Source organism: Mustela putorius, unplaced genomic scaffold (assembly GCF_011764305.1).
Source record: "Mustela putorius furo isolate JIRA1106 unplaced genomic scaffold, ASM1176430v1.1 tig00000129_pilon_pilon_pilon, whole genome shotgun sequence".
In the NCBI taxonomy this organism is placed as follows: domain Eukaryota; kingdom Metazoa; phylum Chordata; class Mammalia; order Carnivora; family Mustelidae; genus Mustela; species Mustela putorius.
In genome coordinates this window covers 52,063,559-52,080,291 of record NW_025421290.1, presented here as the reverse complement: position 1 = coordinate 52,080,291, position 16,733 = coordinate 52,063,559, and the positions used below count along the sequence as shown (strand labels likewise).

Genomic DNA, 16,733 nt, shown 5'->3' with positions numbered 1-16,733 from the left:
TCCGCGCTTCCTGGCTTCGGGACTCGCCTGCCGCTAACACTTAGAAACCTGCGGGCGCGTCCCTGTAGCTTCAGGAACTGACGGGGTCAGGGCTGTCCCTCCTGCGGCCGGACCCTCACGCGTGCGCACATCCCGGGGGCTCTCCTCGCCGCGACGCCCCGGGGGCAAGGGCGGCTGTCTCAGGGTCGTCTTCCCGGAGCCCCAGCTCATGCTGTGCGGACCCTCCGGAGACCGGCCCTTGGCTGAGAGCCCCGGCGGCAGGGTTTCCCCAAGATGCGACCTGGACTAGACCGGGCTGAGCCCGAGGCCTGTGCCTGCCCCATGGGTTCAGGCACGTGACCCAACCTCTCCGAGCCTCGGTTTCCCTGCCTGGAATATGGGGCAGTAACTTGCCTGTCTCTTCAGGGGGTGGGGGTGAGAGAGGGTGGGGGCTGGGGGGGGGCTGGGCAGTGCCGGCGTTGGCGGCAATCACCCTGGTTCCCCTAGAACCAGCTGGAGGGTCTGTGAGGGCTGGGGTTTGGGCCCCCCCACTGCGGCCCTCTGGAGGCTACGGCTCCTGGAGACAGGCCCTCTGGGCTCCCTGCTCTGGGCTCCCCAAACCCCGACCCTGGAAAACACCACCCCTGCCCTTGAGGCCTGGAAGGGAAGGCTCCCTGGTGCCCCCACCTCTGCTTTAGCCAAGGAAATCGTCCCCATGCCCCTCCTTTGGGTAAAAACCCCCAGACTGATAAAAGGGGTGACAGTGTGTTTTAATAGAAAATCCGTGTGTCCCCGCTTAGCCGGTGGGGCTGGACACTGAGGTCCTAACTCCGGGAAGGGGCAGCACCGCACTGGCTGTCCGGCGGACCCCTGTCTGAAGGTGGCTGGGGGAGACGGCGCCTTCTTAGCAGTCCCTCTGGGTGTCTGGCCACAGGCCTCCCTGCTCTGTTCAGGCACCCCCCCCCCCGCCGAGTCTGGAGGGACCCCTGGAGTCTGTCGCGCTGTCTCCCCACGGCCTCACAACGCCCGCAGTGGCGTGCTGTGTGCACAGTCCCGGGACGCCGAGCTTCAGCGGCGGCACAGCCTGGGGGCCCCGCACGGGGGGCCGTGCTCTGACGGCGGCGGGTGCGGGCGGAGCTCGCTCGCTCTCAGCCACCACCAGGCAGACCGCTGAGGAGGGGGAGAGCCCGTATGTCTCCCTGGAACACGAGGGGTTCCTGAGGTCTTGGGGCCCCCGAGGAGCGGTCAGGCCGGCTCAGAGGTTGGTGCCCCAATGGCACCAACAAGCGGAGACCCCAGGACCCCGCCCCGTGTGTAGCGTCGAGAGGGAAGACACATCCAGCAGCCGCACCCACCTGTCTCCACGGGGCCTTGAGGTCCAGGCCCCGCAAGCCCCAAGCAGCAAAGGCCAGTGTCCTCTCTGAGGGACCCCACGGATACAGGGCCGGTGTCCCTATCGAGGGGTTCTGCGTGGCCACATCCGGGCCTGGCCCAAGGGTGCGGAGAGCTCCCACCGGGGGGAGGGAGGGCCTGGGGCGCTCTCGGAGGCCAAAGCATGTGTGGATTCTCTTTATAATAAAACTGCGCAGCGGAGCCCAACGTGGAGCCCAACATGGGCATCAAGAGGGACTGCCTGTCGGGGCTCCTGCCCCCCCCACTCGGCCAGTTGCAGGCCTGGAGGGGAGCCCGCCCCTGTCAGAGCTGCAGCAGGCCGCGCCAGCAGGAGAGGGCTGTGTGCCTCAGGTACAGGAGCCGGGCCCGCAGGTCGTCAAGGGCCAGCGCCACGGGCTTGGCTCTGCCACAGCACAGACCCAGCACCAGCATCAGCAGGATGCACACGGACAGCCGAAGGAGCAGGGAGCCGCCTCGGGGCTGCAGCCGGCTGGGCGCTGGGGTGGGGGTGGAGGGGGACCCGATGAGCCCCTGCCCGCAGGCCTGGCCCCACAGTGAGGACCCTGCGGGGCTCCCTGCTCCCTGCAGGACTGGTGGGGAGGCTGCAGACAGAGCACGCTTCACCCCAAGTGGGCTCCCTTGGCGCGGGGATCCCTGGGGTGTCTCGCATGGATCCCACGGGAAGTGGGACACCCCCATCCTTGCCTGGGGCCTCTGCCAGTGTTGGGCGGGTTCCGAAGAGCCTCCCGTCGGCTCTGCCCCGGCACCCTCTCTGGGGGAAAAGGGTACGGGGGAGTGACCACAGAGGGGCACAGTGTGTCAGGGTCCTGGCTAAGAGAGTGACCTTGCCAGGGTGGGGCGGGGGGCCCTGCTGGAGGCCCTGGGGGTGTGCGAGGGTTCAGACTCACCCCTGGCAGTGGTGGTGGCCGTGGTGGTCTCCCTGCCGGCGATGTCTGGGAAGGAGAACCGGGGGTAGGCTCGGGCAGGGAGAGCCCCCCGGGGGTGCCTGCTGCCTCCGCCTGCCCAGTGTCCTCAGGACCCCGCATCTCACGGCCACCCCGCAAAGCTCCCGGAGATGGGCCGAATCAGGTACAGCCACCCCGTTTCACAGGTGGAAGGTCCATGCACCCCCGTCCAGCTCCCCCCCACGTCACCCAGGGGTCCCCCCGGCCTCCCGGCTTCAGGCTCAGGCTGCCAGAACTCGGGGAGCCCGAGAGGCTAGATGCTGCTCTCAGAGCCTGTGGGAGTGTGGAGTGCGGTGACCCCGTGGTGGCTCAGGGGGGCCTGCAGGGGTCCTGGGGCGGGACCGGAGGGGCTGGCACTGGGAGAGGGCCGGGCAGGACTCTCCCTCCTGTCCATCCCCCACAGTGCACTGGGGAGGCCCAGGCCAACCCCTGGACCACCTGGGCCCCGATTCCCCGCCCGCTGAATCTCCGTCTGCAGGGTTGCTGGGAAGCTCCCGGGGGAGTGCGGAGCTGAGTTTGTGGGGGCGAGTGCTGGACCCAGGAGGGACGGGTGCAGAGAGCAGGTGTGAGGAGTCCCATGAGTGACGCAGGGCCCTTGGGAGGCAAGCTGAGACCTGGATGGGATGTTTAGGGTGGGCATCCGGGGAGACATCAGCATGTGCCGCCTGTGAGTTTTACCCACCACTCGGCAGGTCTCAAGAAGCACTTGCTTGGGGGCAGTGTCAGGCCGGATCTAGGCTGCCCCCGCGATTCTGGGCCCTCTAGTGTGTCCTCCCCTGGCTCCTGCTCAGCAGAATAAGGCAAAGTGGAAGGGATTCTGCAGCCGAGGGGCAAACCCCAATCAGCTGACTTTGGGTCCATCTAAAGGGAGAGCATCTTGGGTGGGCCTGGCCTCATCAGGGAAACGTGTAAACAAGAGGGAGTGTCCGTCCGCTCCTGGTCTCGGAGGCGCAGCGCTGCGGGTTCTGTAGCTGCAAGGAAGCGAAATCCGCAAACAGCTCTGTGAGCTTGGACCAGGGCCCCGGGCCTCCGCTGGGAGGTGGTCCCGGCCCACACCTGGATGGCCACCTTGGGAGACCTGAGCAGAGGACCAGCTACACCAAGCCTAGACCCCTGACCCATGGGGTCGCTGTGGTAATAAACGTGGGCCGCTCGAAGCTTCTGAGTCTGCGGTGACTTGTTCTGCGGTGGAGCCAGCTGATACAGGGGCCGGTCCCACGGGCAGGCCTGCGGCAGGGCCCAGGGGAGGAGAGGGCGGGTGGCGGGGCGGGGCTCCGGGGCTGGGGGATCCGGGAGGCGGGCAGTGAAGGACGCCCGCACGGGGGCTGCTGCGGGGCAGCGGGAGGCGCCCAGCGCTGGCGGGGGGAGCGGGCGGGGCACTGTCCACTGCCCTCGCTGTACGGGCCCTCCACAGGCGGCTCAGATTTGTTTTTTCCTGCCGGTTCCTGTTTTCGCAACGGTTAGTCTGTGTCTAACCTGAGCCGTGGGCCTGGGTTTTACTGGGGTTCTGTCTGTGGAGACAGGACAGGGGGCAGTGGTCCCTCCCGATGGCCCCCCGTGAGGTCCTGGGCCGTGTGGCTCCCCGCCCCCCGCGCCATGCCTGCTCGCCGCGCTCTGTCCTTACAGTGGACGGCCGCCTCTGGGGGCTCCCGGAACCGCACCCGCCTCGAGGTCCTCTGTGGCTCGGCCCCGTGGCCGCGGCGCTGTGGCCGGCTCCGCCTCAGGATGGAGGGGGGGCACTGCCTGTCACCCTCCTGGGGACAGGGGTGGGAGGCAGAGGGAAGCAGGCAGAAGTGAGCCCCTGGGGGCTGAAGACAGGGTGCCCTGGCCAGGATCCCTGCTGTCACTGCCAGGTTTGTACAGACGCCCCGGGGGGTGGGGGGGCCCGCTGGGGGGTGCGTGCAGACCCCGTGGACGGGTCCCACCTGCTGCCCCTGCCTGGTGGCTGGTACCAACCCCGACAGGGCACTTCGTGATGCCGGGGACCATGACCGTAACTGTGATTGTCCACCAAGGGCCGTCTTCCTGCCCGAGCCACTACACGAAACCTCGCTGAGTCCTGAAACGCTGGGCCCCAGGTCTCCTCTGTGCCCGGGCACCACAGAGGAAGCCGGGCCCTGAGCCGGGTCTGTCTGAGCTCTGTGCCTGGCTTGTGTCACACTGCGGGCCTCTCACTCACCCGTGGCCACCGGGAGGGGTCTGGGCGTGAGACCCGGGCTGGAGAGGGATAGAGCCTGGGCCCAGGTGCCCCCAGGTGCCTGCGCGGGGCTGCCCTCCCACCCACGCTGAGTTTGGAATGTAGAGTTGCTAGACTGCTCTGAGCCTCAGTGTTCCCACCTATAAAATGGGGACAACAGACTGTTCTGAGCTGAGTACACCCGTTTTGAATGGCTCCTGGCTGGGAGGTCCCAGCCACACAGAGCTTGCTGCTGGCCTTCTGGGGGACATGGGACCTTCCTAGTCCTGGGGTTGGGCCCAGCTCATGGCTGTCCCCTCCCCTCGGCTGGAGCTCCTGTTCCCGTGGCCTGCCGCCAGCCTGGCCATGAGCACAGAGGCTAGGTGGGGACTCAGGTCTGAAGTTGGTCCCATTTTGCCCTGGCCTGGGCCTGTCACAGCGGCACCCTCACAGACCGTCCTGGTCCTCCTCTGTCCCCCCTCCCCCACTCACAGGCCCTCCTCCCCGAGCTGCAAGGTGACCTCACTGGGGAAGCCTCTGGACTTGTTGCTGCCTTTCTCCAGAGCCTGCCATGGCTCCCGCTTCCTCTGCCTCGCCGGCACTCTCTCCCGGCCCATCCTGCCTGCCTGGGCCGTGGCCTGGCTCCTCTGGGTATGACAAGTGTCCCCCACTAGGGGCCTCTAACCTTCCTCTGCCAAACGGAATCTTTAAAGAGCCGCCAGCCCCCCCCCCCAAGTGATTTCCTCTCCTGGGAGTCCTGGGGCCAGGACAGCTCAGGCAAGGACAGGGACTGTGCCTCCTGCCTCTGCTCCCCCTTCCTCAGCCCCAGCGGGAGCCCTGAGGGCTGACCCTGGTGCACTTGGCCTTGGGGTCCCGGCATCAGGGCTTGTCCAGGACCCAGCCTTACCCTCGCTGCCCTGGGCATTGGCCAGCCTGGAGCAGCCTCTTCATTCTTCCTGGTGTGATGTCGCGTCTCTGGCCGGGAGCTGGGGCTCAAGGCTTGCCCTGCAGGCTTCATTTACTGGAACATGGCCCTGAGAGAAGCAGAGACACTATCACTGTCTGAGCGGCACTGGTAGGAGTAGACGGAGGGCCCAGCAGCAGGTGCGGCTCTCCTGCCAGTGCTCCCAGCACCCTCGCCCCCATCCGCTCTGGGGGCCGCGCTGGGGGCCGCGCTGGGCTCCACGCGGCTGCCGGCCGTGACTTAGAGCCAGCCGCCGGCACGGGGCGCTCCAAACGTGTGCACTGACCACGGCATGTGCAGCGTGTGGAGGCGTGTCGGGGAGACCCTGGGGTGGAGGGAAGGGGTCCAGGGCCAGGCGTTGTTGGCTGCGAGGGGCTGGGAAGGCTGCCCCAGAGGGTCTCCTGCTCCGGGAGGGGCTGGAGCTGGTGGGGCCCCCGCAGAGTCTGGTCTCTCTCCGTCCGTCCGTCCCTCCCCAGCCCAGGTCTAACTTCCTTACTAGCTGTAAGGAGGTGCCTCCCCAAGTCCACCGTGAGCATCGTCCTTCCCAGCTGTGGCCCCTCTCGGGGGGATTCTCTTTCCCCTGACGGTTCCTGACTACTGAGACCTGCCCTGCCCCTGCTGTGGGCACAGACCGCGCCCGGGGCCCGTGCAGGTGAGGCCGGGCCCTGAGCCCGAGTCCTTCGAGGGCCCCGAGGTTCGGCCCCCCCCTTCGGCGTACATGTGGGGAAATTGAGGCCACGTGGACACGAGGGGAGTCTCTGTCCCCCCGGAGAAGGAGAGGAGTTGGGGCTGGCACAGGGCCCCTGCTCCCCTTTATTCCCGGCCCAGGCTTCTCTCTGGCTCCCTGGTCTGGGTCCCTGGAGGACAGCCCTGCCCCCTCTGCACACGGCCAACGGCGGGTTTTGTGAGGCGTGTCCCTGTCTTCTGCCGTCCAAGGACCCCACCCCGTGTCCAGGGCTGAGAGCGGGGCTGAAGCAGAGGGTCCCACACGGTCCCCACACAGGCCGTCAGGGTCCCCCAAAGGGCGGGCAGCCTCAAGGGGGGAGCGGGCCGCGTGCGGCCTTCCCCGGGGAGACGGCGGGGCATTGCGTGCCTCCCCCGGCAGCGTTGGTGCCGCAGCTGTGCAGAGCCCGGTGACGGCGGCGGTGGCCCGTACTGGGCAGCTTCGGTTACTCTAAAGCGAGCTGTTTTCTCCTCCTCAGCGTCAGGTTATTATTGCAAATGGAATCCGGGAAGGAGCCTGGAGCCCAGGGAGGGGGACAGGGCCGAGAGCGCGGCCTCCCAGGAACGTGTGCGGGTCCCTCAGGTGAGGAGACAGGCCTGGAGAGGTGCGGAGGGCCCCTGCCCAGAGCCCTGCAGTGCCCGGCCCCCTCCTGGGACCGGGACGGCGTCGCGCGTGCGCGTGTGTGTGAGTGTGTGAGCCGTGTGCGTGCGCGGGCGTGTGGCTGTGAGCGGGGCTCCGTGGCTTGTGTGAGCATGTCTGTGTGTGCGTGAGTGCTTGTGTCTGTGTGTGTGCGCATGTGCGTGTGTGTCCGTGTGTCCGCGTGCGTACACACAGGTGCCATCTGTACATATGAGCGTGAGTGTGCACGTGCAGCACCTCCGCGTGTGTAAGGCGAGGGCTTGTGATCACACAAGCATGTGAGTGCGTGCGTGTGCATGAGTGTGTCTGAGTGTGAACAGGCCGTGCGCATGCGTGTGTGTGGCGTGTGAGTGTGTCCGTGGGTGTCTCTGAATCCGGTGCAGGCAGCCGTGTGGGTCCCACGCATTCATCACAGGCCCCGTGTGACCTGCGTGACCTCGGGAGGCCCCTAATTCTCTGCCTCAGTCTACTCAGCCGAAAATAGGGATCACAAGCGCGAGGTCGTCCGCGGGCTTGGGGGGGGCAGGCACCCTGGGTGTCGGGCTTGGGGTGGGCCTGGGACAGTCACTCGGGGACAGTGGCTTTGCTCAGGCGCAGAGCCGGGGCCCCTTGCCAGTGTGCGATGGAAGCCCCGGGCCTTCTCCAGCCCAGTGCCTTTGCCTGGGTCGTCGTCTGCCGTCGGCGGGTCTCCCCCACTCCCCGCTGCCCACCGACTGTGCCCCCCGACCCCCGCCTAGCCCTGTCTCTGCCATCAGTCTGGCTCGGGCTCCAGCTTCCCCTTGAATGTCATTTCCTCCGAGACGGGTGAAGGCCTGTGCCGACCCCCAGGACTGACTTCAGTCCTGGGCTCTGTCTTGCTGTGGCTCCGTGACCTTTCTCAACAGCGTTACTGGCTCCGAACAGGAGGCGGGGACGACTGCTCTCGGCTCTGCCTCCTGGCTCCCCCACCGCCCCCTGGCCGGGCCCCCTCCGCAAGGCTGGACTGCCGAGGGCAGGGCCCTGCATGGGAGCGGGGAGGCCTCGGAGCCCGTGGCAGCGGACAGTGTGTAACCGGAGTGCCCTCCCCGCTCAGGCCGCTCGTGACTGATGGGTGATAAAGGGCGGAAAATAGCTCAGGCCCGGAAAATAGCTCAGGCCTGGGGCCCGGAGTGTCACCACGGCCCTCCCACCACAGGGGACACACCCCGAGGGCGAAGCTTCTCAGTCAACAGCCTCTCCTCTGCTTGAGGGCACATTCTCGCCCCCTGGGGGGAGGGACCTCGGTCCCTGCCTGTCCCCACTTTCCCCGTTGTCTCTAGGTGGGGGGCTGCCTGGCTGGGCCTGCCGGTCAGAGCGCGGCCAAGGGTGCCTGAGGCTCAGGGCCTGCCCCAGGCCGGGGCCAGGGGAGCCGTAGGGGGAGCATAGGCTCTCCTGGAGCCTAAGGTCTGGCCAAGGCCATGCGTCCACAAGAGCCCTGACTGTCTACGGGGTTTGGCCCACCAAGGCTTATCCTCTGTAGCCTAGCTCGGCAGCCGAGGCCCACTGTTCCCGGAGCCCCAGCTCTGCACACGGCTCCCACCGGCTCCCACCCGGCTCACCGTGTCCAGCTGCACCAAGCCCCAGGGCTGGGCCACCTGTCCTGGGAGGCTTCTCACTCGCTCCCGGGCCAGGCTGACTGCGTCTCTGCGCCCTGCTCACCCCATGCCGCCGGCCACCCACTGCCTGCTGGTCCGTCTCTGTGCTCTCCAGGGGTCCCTCGGACACCCCACGTAGTGCAGGCCTGTGCGGGGAGGGGCATCCCCCGCTGTGACCACGGGGCGGGCAGCCAGTTCGGAGCCCACACCGGCTCCTGTTGCCCCTGCACGGTGCCTGTTTGCCCGCAGGAGCCTGGCTTGGGGGCTGGAAGAGCTTCCCGGAGGTCCCGGAGCCCTGGGGAGACCGAGGGTCTCCTCCTGAGCCGGCAGGTCTGGAGCTAGAACGAGGGGAGCCGCAGCCTGTGCCCGCCCCGCGCACTGTCCGGAGACTCCAGGGGCCGCAGGGCGGGTGCAGGCAGGAGAACCACGCCGGGACCTCATCCCGCAGAGGCCGGAGTTGTGAGCCCCACATACATGCGCAGCCTCCCCCAAGCTCCACACGCACACACACACTCTCACATGGCTGACCCCCCATTCGCTCACACACACCCACACACGCATGGGCCCCGTCCTGGCCCACCCGGGCCCCTGCAGGGCCTACCCCCGGGGTGACCTCACCCACCTGCCCGGCCCCCAGTCCGCTGGCGATGGCATCCTTGAGCAGAGTGGGAACCGGAGCTGTTGTGGCTCCCGGGCCAGCTGAGAAGTTTCCATTACAGCCGTGGGGCAGTGGCCTCTGGACAGTCTGGCCCTGGAGGAAGCTGTCTGCACGGGGCCTGGTGGCCTTGCGTGATGTTGCCCTGCCTCCCCCCACCTGAGCAGCTTGCCTGAACGAAAGCCGGGGGCTGCTGAGGCCCCAGGACGCACACTTCACTTTCTTCCAGCTGGGGAAGGGGACAGGAGGCCGTGGGCAGTCCCTCACTGGAGAATGGGGGCAGACTGAGGGGCCGTGGGCAGGGGTCCCCAGGAAGGGCCGGCTGCTGCCAGCCCACTCATAGCCCAGGAGGCTGGCTGCTCCCCAGATAACACACATTTCTGACCTCAGCAAGAGGAGAACCCCAGGGCGCGCGTCCGGCTGACGGCTTGCTCCCTGGGCTTGCCCTGAAGCGCCTGCCCGGGCGGGGGTGTGGGACCAGGCGCTGTCCTGGCAGGCTCCACAGATGGTCCTCCACGTCTCTGGACATGGGGCAACAGCGGGTCAGGAGGACGCTGGGTGTCTGCTGGGTGCAGGGCATGCCCTGGAGTGGGAGATCTTGACCTCGAGAGCCCCAGGCAGAATGGGGCAGGTAGACCCCGGCCACAGGGAGACCTGGGGTGTCACTCGCCCCGAGTTCCGAGCCCCAGTGTAGACTGGAGGTCTACGCCACCATCCAGCACACCATGAAGACGGAGGTGATGTGCTGATCTTCCCGGAGGGGACTGCACACAGTAGGCGCCCAGCAATTGGTGTGTTCTGAGTCGGAGGAGTGACCCACATGCGCGGGGGGCCAGAACGGAGATTAATGCCGATCAGGTCAGCTCACAAAAGGGCCAGTTCCCTGGGGTAACTGAGTGCTGTGGTCTGGGCTAAGTGCCCGGAGTGACTCCATTTCCTGCCCTACCAGGTTGTGGCCGCATAGATCTGCCCTCAGCAGGACCCCAGGGCCTCTGAGGAGGGCTCGCCGGTGTCCGTGCCCAGCCCTGCTGTCCCGACAAGAATCCTGGCTGCTGGCCACTTCTGAAGGGACTGCGTTTGGCTCATGGCCGGGGAGAGCCGCAGAGACGGGTGCCCCGGCTTTGTGGTGGGAACTGCCCAAGCAGTTGGGAACCCCACAGCAGCCGGACCTTGGGCAGGAGCACGGATAAGGGGCTGCAGGGCCCTCCCTTGGGTCTGGCTGGGCCACTGGGGAAGGGCTCAGAGTGCTGGGAACCACCACTCCCACTTTACAGGCAAGGCATGAGGTTCAGAGGGGCCTGGGTCTTCTGGGGTCACTGACCACCCTGGTTTGCTTGGGAATGTGCTCGTTTTAGCACTGAAAGCCCAAGTCCCGGGTGGACGGGATGGACAGCCGCCCTCAGTCTTTGTCCTAGGGCCACGCAGAGTTCTCTGCCCAGACACTGTCCACTTGTCCTCCTGTCCATCTGTCCCCCTGTCGGCCTGTCCGTCTGTCTACCTGCCTGTCTCCCTGTCCCCCTGTCTGCCTGTCCCCGTCTCCTGTCTCCTGCTTCCTGTCTTCCTCCTGGGCCAGGTTCTCTGCCGGCGTCTCTGGCTACGAGTCTCCACTCCGGCAGCTTCATTCCCAAATGGGAAGTGAGCTTCCGCCTACCGCCCTGAGCTGGGTCCTCACCTGGCTCCCTCCGGGGTCCGAGAAGCCAGGCTCTGCGGCGTCCTCCAGTGAGAGTGGTTCAGGGTGCTGCTGGCTCACTCTTGGGCCCCCCGGAGAGGCAGCCCAGGGCCCGTGCAACCTCCTGTTGCCCGGGTCTGGAGCTGCCGCCGGCCGGTCCGTGGGGCGAGTCTGCGGCCGGCCGGCGTCCCCGCCCCAGGCCCCTCGGCAGGGCGGCAGAACTTGGCCAACTGGCAAACGCTGAGCTATAATTACCTCTCCCCTTTGGCAGAAATAGCAGTGACCCCGCGTATCGGCTGCTGGCCCTGGTGTGGGAGAGGACCTGCCGGTTTCCCAGGCCCCGAACACAGACAAGATAAGGGGTCAGTGCCCCGTCCCTGCCCTCCCGGCTTCCGGTTCCAGAGCTTTGTTTGCAGCCCTTGGAAAGCTCATGGGTCAGAATCAGAGGCAGAGCCGGGGTGGGGAAGGCCGGAGGGGAGGGGGGCTGTCGGAGGGGAGGGGGGCACAGAGTCCGGCCCCTGCTTGACCCCGCCCCCGAGAGGAGCCCACCTGCTTCCCACCCCTGCACCCTCCCTGTCCTGCTCTGGACACGAGGTCACGAGGCGGCATGTGGGGGTGCGCCCTGCGTGTCTCTGTGCCGGGCCGCGGACAGTCCGCGTCGGGTCAGATGGCAGACGTGAGGCTCTCTGCGCTTGGCTCTGCCTCCCGGGGCGGACATCGCCGAGGACGGGGTGGAAGGTGGCCGGCGCCGTGTGTCCCCGAAAAGCTCTTCCCATCTTCATGTGTAAGGGGACACGGTGTGGTGTCCCTGTTCTAGGGACACTGCCAAGGAGGGCTGGGGACATCGGGGGTCCTGCCGGCAGTTTGGCTTCCTGAGGTCCTGGGACCAGACGATCCCCACCCCCCCGACGCTGCCGTGCCTGGCTGGGTGACGGCCTGCTGCCCCCGGGGCCCACGGGGCCTGACCATTGCTGCTCGCCCTGTGGGGGTTTATCGGCACACCCCAAGGCCGGGCCACGCGAGACCGGCCCCCAGCTCTGCTCCCAGCCTGCTAATACTTCCCGGCCTCGTCTGATCAGACGCGCACACGCCTTCATTGATTGGGTTTCATACCCGCTGGTGTCTGCAGGACGAGATAAGGCTGGCCCCGGGAGGCCTCAGAGGGTCTTTGGTCCCTGTGTCCCCGGGAGGTGCTGTGGAGGGCCAGGGCCGCGGGTGTGCTCCCAGGTCCGTTGCTGTCCAGCGAGGGGACCCCAGGCAGCATGCGACTGTCCCGTCAGCTGGAAGCGACCCCTGGCACCCCACCAGTCCTCTGTCTGCGGGTCTCCACTGGACCTTTGTCCTGTGCCAGGCCCTGGGCACACAGCTGTGCCCTCGCTTGCCTGTGGGTTCTCGGGAAGGCAGGAGACATCCCAGTCTCTACGTTGTCCCAAGAGCTGTGAAGCCCAGAAGGCAAAAGTGTTCTCTGGAGAAGCGGACAGACACACACATGCGGGGATGGGAGTCGCTCTGAGGGACGGGTCACCCCGTGCAGGCTGCGAGGCCATGGCCGGCGGGCGGCGAGCCACAGACCCAGCAGAGCCCGCCGTGGGCTCCACTCAGATCTCCCAGGCGGAGCAGACCCACGTCCCTGCGGGACGGCACGGGGAGCGGATTCTCTCTCTGCCCGAGATCCTGTGTGCACCCCAACTGATCGGATGAGGCCCACCCACACCGGCCCGGCGTCTGCCCCACGCGGTTCACAGACTCCAACACCCGTCTCATCTGGAAACACTGGAATCATGTTCCACCGAACCCCTGGGTGCCCGCGGCCCAGCCACGTGGACGGGGAAAGCGAGCCGCTACAGGGCTGATTGCCACCGTGAGGTTGGAGAGGGCCCGGGGGCTCTGTAATGGGGCCGTCTCCGCGAGTCAGCCTGGCCTGGGAGCGTCACGGTGACCTCCAGGTTGTCAAGTGCATGGCCACGGTTCCTCTGTACCTGTGGCCTAGCACTGGCCCTGACCGCCCAGCCACCCGGGGACCGGAGTCCTGCTGGAGGAAGGAACCCTGTGGTGTGTCGGGGAGGGCAGGCAAGGGCCCGATGTGGCCTCTCCCTCACCGTGGCCTGGCTCCAGGGCCGGGTCACATGTGGGCAGGCCACTCCGCCAGGCTTGAGGGGAGACTGGCCGGAAGGGACTTGCCCCTCCCCCATGCGGTCCCGTGTGTCCTTGGTCACAGGGCTGTGTCCCTTGCGGAGCGGAGATAAGTTTCTGTTGTTTCTTAATGCTCGAATTCCCCCGTCTGTGGTACGTTATTGTGGCAGCAGTAACAAACGACCCTGCTGTCTCAGGGGTGACACCAAGACCGTGGGGCTGGAGGAGTGACACTGGGGGCCAAGGACAGGGGCCCAGAGCCTGCAGTGTGAGCACCGGGCCTGGGTCCTGAGGCCCTGGCGGAGCGTGGGGAGAAGCAAGAGGGCTCTCACCACCACTGAGGCCAGAGGGATGAGGAGAGGGGAGTCCCTCCCGGACTTGGCCAGAGCCCTTTGGTGGACTGGAGAGTGACGCCTGTGGGTGTGGGGGCTCGGGAGGGAAGAAAGAGGGTGAGGGGGAGGGAGAGAAGGGGCTTTACATTGGAGGGGCTGATGCATGCTCTGGGTGAGACCCCGTGTGGGAGCTGAGGCTGGGGTCCACAGGCCACCCCTCACGGGACCCGGTGGGGCGGGGACGGTGGGATTTTCTACTGGGCAGAGCTGTCTAGGAGGAGCAGCTGAATGGGAGGTGGTGAGTCTGCCATGACTGGAGGCAAGCAAAGGAGGAGCCTGCCTTTGGGGTCTTGCCGAGGCTCTGTGTGGCTCCAGGATAATGCCAGGGGCGGGGGAAGCAGGGGGGCGGGAAGCGGGCAATGTGGAGCCTGTCCTGTCCGGTCTGTGTGTCCACCAGGGTGGTCTCGACCCGCCGCTGCTGGGACGGATGCTTCTCTGCAGATTCAGGCGGAGGGTCCTGCCTGAGGTCACAGGCCAGCTGGGCCTGGCCAGTGCCCGTCACTCTGGAGCCCACAACTTGTCATTCTCAGACAGAAGCACGCGCCCTCAGGCCGCTTGCTCGCCCGGCCCCCCGCCACCCCGCCAGAGCCCTCATTCAGAAGCGGGGCTGCCTGGGTGGTGTCCCCTACCCTGAGCCTGGCGGGGCCCTGGGTCACCGCATTCCGTTGGCCCACGCCAGTCAGAACTGCAGGACGCGGGGCCCCGTCATCGGTCTCCGACAGCTGCGGTAATGGGAACCACTGGGCCCCATTGTGCGCTAACAAAAGCAGCCCCTTTTCCCATCTCCTAAATTATTCATGACCTCCAAGAGGCTGTAAACGTCCTCAGCTCTCTACAGAAGCCGTAATTACAATGATAAATTTTATTTATAAAGCCGGTCCCTCCCGCGAGCCAGCTGCCTGGGGGACCGTACATAAGCCATAACCAAGCTAGGGGCCACGGAGCGCTGCCCGCCACAGCTGGCTTTCCGGCAGGTCTCAGGGCTGGCTGCGGGGGCTGGCGGGCGCGGAGTGGGGCAGCTCCACGGCGCGCCCAACCCGCCCAGGATGTCTGTCTGAGCTTGGACGGGATAAGCACGTGCGCGGTCGCCGGTCCGGGCTCTGGGGGCAGAGCCATCCGATGGGGACCTGGCTCCCGCCGCAGGGCTGCCCCTGGTCTCTCGTCCTGGAGTTCAGGGCCCCGAGGACCCACGACAGGGACGCGACTCTGGCTGGCCTCAGAGCTGAGGACTCATGCGCATGCCATTGGCCCCCATGTTGTCACTCGTGACCACAAATCCCTGTCACACATGAAGTCTGCAGATGTGATGTGTGTCAGCTGAGTGTTCTCGCCAACCCCTTGCATTACTGAGCCCCGCGGGCAGGCACTGGTGTTGGCCCCATGTGCTGACCGGTTCTAGGGCTTTGTGGGGGTGGGGGAGCCCCGCACGGGGCCCTGCGGTGGCGGCACAAGAAGTGAGGGTCGTGCTGGGCCATGGGCAGCCTCGCTCGCACCCTGCACCCCGCGGCTGCTGGGACACAGGGCCCGGGATGTTAGAAAGAGCTGGCACTGGAGCCAGAGGGCCAGGGTGCCCCCGCTGCCCTGCTCCTGACCATGACCTAGAGCCGGCCACTGTCCGTTCCAGAGCAGCTGACCCCTCGGGGGGGCTGCTGCAGCAGCACGTGGGGCTGGCAGGTGGGCGAGTGGTGCCGTCTGCTTCGGTGCTGGCCTGGCAGCAGCTGAGCAGCCTGGGACCTGGTGCCCACTGCCCGCAGGGCCCGGGTGCGTGTGTCCCTGAATGTCCCGGGGGTCTGGGGTCCTCCTGACCCACTGGCCATGTGCAGGCAGGAGGCCCCCAAGCTGGCTGGTTTGAAAATCTGTCTGTTGGATAAAGAGCCTGGGCTGGCTGGCCCTGGTATCGGGGAACCCAGCCATTGCCGTGGTCAGAGTGAGGGCTGATGGGGGCCGGGACACGGGCCTCTGGGCTCCAGCCCACGTTCCGGATGGCTTCCCAGTTTGGAAGACCCGGCACGTGGGTCCCTCCTGGTGCCAGAGCCCCAGCCCCCGGCGCACACCTGGGCCACACACCAGCGTGGGCAGAGCCCCTCACCGCTTCCCGGGCTTGGGCAGTCAAAGGAACTTTGAAGCCGCCCGTCTGGCCAGGAGAGTCATTCCACACCCCTGTGTGGTTACGAAAATCCCAGCGTTCCCTGAAGACCGAGAAGATACAGGGTTGGTGACCTCCGCCCTGTCCCCACTCAACTCACTGTGTGGCCCATTCAAAACCCAGACAGACCTGGAGACCTCCCGTGAGGTCACCGCCGCGTAGGGCTCCGCTGTGCCGCCAGCACCGGCACCGTGTGGCTGAGCCGGTGCTGCCAGGGGACCCACGGCAGAGACTGAGTGGGGTCCCCGGCAGGCTCCACACACCTGCCGGGCAGGGGAGCGCCACTGTTGGCCAAGCTGCTGTGGTGGCCATGGTCCCCAGGAGCCCCCTCCCTGGGGGTCCCAGGCCCACCATGGAGGGCCAGGAACGGTCACCTGGTGGCCCGTGTAAGCCGGAGAGCATCTATAGGTCGCAGATCCCTTCGCCTCTTACCCCAACACCACTCCCTCCCTCAACTCGTTCTCAGGGCCTCAGGGTGGGTAAGTCCTGCCTGGTCCCCAGGAGCTGCCCACGGTGTCCGCGCAGCAGGAAGACTAACAGCGGACGGGCTGCCGTCCTCTGACAGACGTGCGGAACGTTCCGGGCAGAGCTGTAAACACGGCCCTGTGTCCGCTCTGCACGGGGAGAGGCGGCCAGAGGCTCCTGGACAGTGGAAATGGCCGTGATAGGTGGTCAGGGGCCTGGGAGGGGCCTGGGAGGCGCTGGCGGGAGCCCGAGGGCAAGGGGACAGGTCCACAGGGCAGGCAACTGGCGTGGGGATTCGGAGAGACTCATGCAGACGGGCTGGGTGGGGAGTGGATGCGGGTCACAGGAGACAAGGACAGGGCTCCCCTTGGGGGCCGTGCCTGCTTCTCTGCCTCACCCCGCCCGTGCTCCCTGCCAGAGCCTGCGGGGGGGGCAGCGGGGGGCCCAGGCCCAGGCTGAGCCCTCGAGGAGGGTGCCCCGTCCCCGGCAGCCAGACGGGAAGCCGGCGGCGCCCTGGCCCGGGGACCGGGGAGCCTGATACCGGCGTCCCGCGCGTCCTGCGTGTCCTTGGGGCTCCTCTCTGCATTTCTTATCAGTAGCAAAATTGACTGGATGCGCCCCGGGCCCTGCCGTTTGCATGTCGATGACGACGTCCCTGTGCTTCTGGGCTTTTCTGCATGGACGTGACGAAACCAGCCACAAAGTTTCAGTGAAAAGGTAATTTAACAAGTAGCCTTTCAAAAATCGCCGTCTGGATCCAGGCCCTGGTGGGCCCCGGGACGACAGCGCCGGGCTCACGGGGGCTGTGGCGTGGGCACAGG

General features: G+C 66.8%; 1 protein-coding gene across 2 annotated transcripts; it reads right to left on the bottom strand.

Moving 5' to 3' along the window:
• Window positions 1-19: 19 nt before the first annotated feature.
• On the bottom strand, window positions 20-11,060 carry CUNH14orf180 (chromosome unknown C14orf180 homolog). Of its 2 annotated transcripts, none has more exons than XM_004754600.3 (5): window positions 10,780-11,060; window positions 5,420-5,546; window positions 3,961-4,090; window positions 2,280-2,324; window positions 20-1,868 (listed from the first exon to the last, which is right to left on the bottom strand). In XM_004754600.3, exons 2-5 carry the CDS (start codon window positions 5,528-5,530, stop codon window positions 1,675-1,677), a joined length of 480 nt encoding a protein of 159 aa, XP_004754657.1. In that variant the 5' UTR covers window positions 5,531-5,546; window positions 10,780-11,060; the 3' UTR covers window positions 20-1,674. The 2 variants fall into 2 exon arrangements, with proteins under 2 accessions (XP_004754657.1, XP_044930412.1); XM_045074477.1 differs by lacking the exon at window positions 10,780-11,060 and adding an exon at window positions 9,075-9,275.
• Between the last annotated feature and the right edge of the window lie 5,673 nt (window positions 11,061-16,733).

Excerpts from the sequence above, each read along its gene's own strand:
- CUNH14orf180 (XM_004754600.3), bottom strand. The coding sequence starts at position 5,530 with ATGAAGCCTGCAGGGCAAGCCTTGAGCCCCAGCTCCCGGCCAGAGACG. Across the intron at positions 4,091-5,419 it reads CAATGCCCAGGGCAGCGAGG|GAGGGTGACAGGCAGTGCCC; the intron begins GTAAGGCTGGGT and ends CCCTGTCCCCAG. Across the intron at positions 1,869-2,279 it reads GGCCACCACCACTGCCAGGG|CGCCCAGCCGGCTGCAGCCC; the intron begins GTGAGTCTGAAC and ends CCCCCACCCCAG.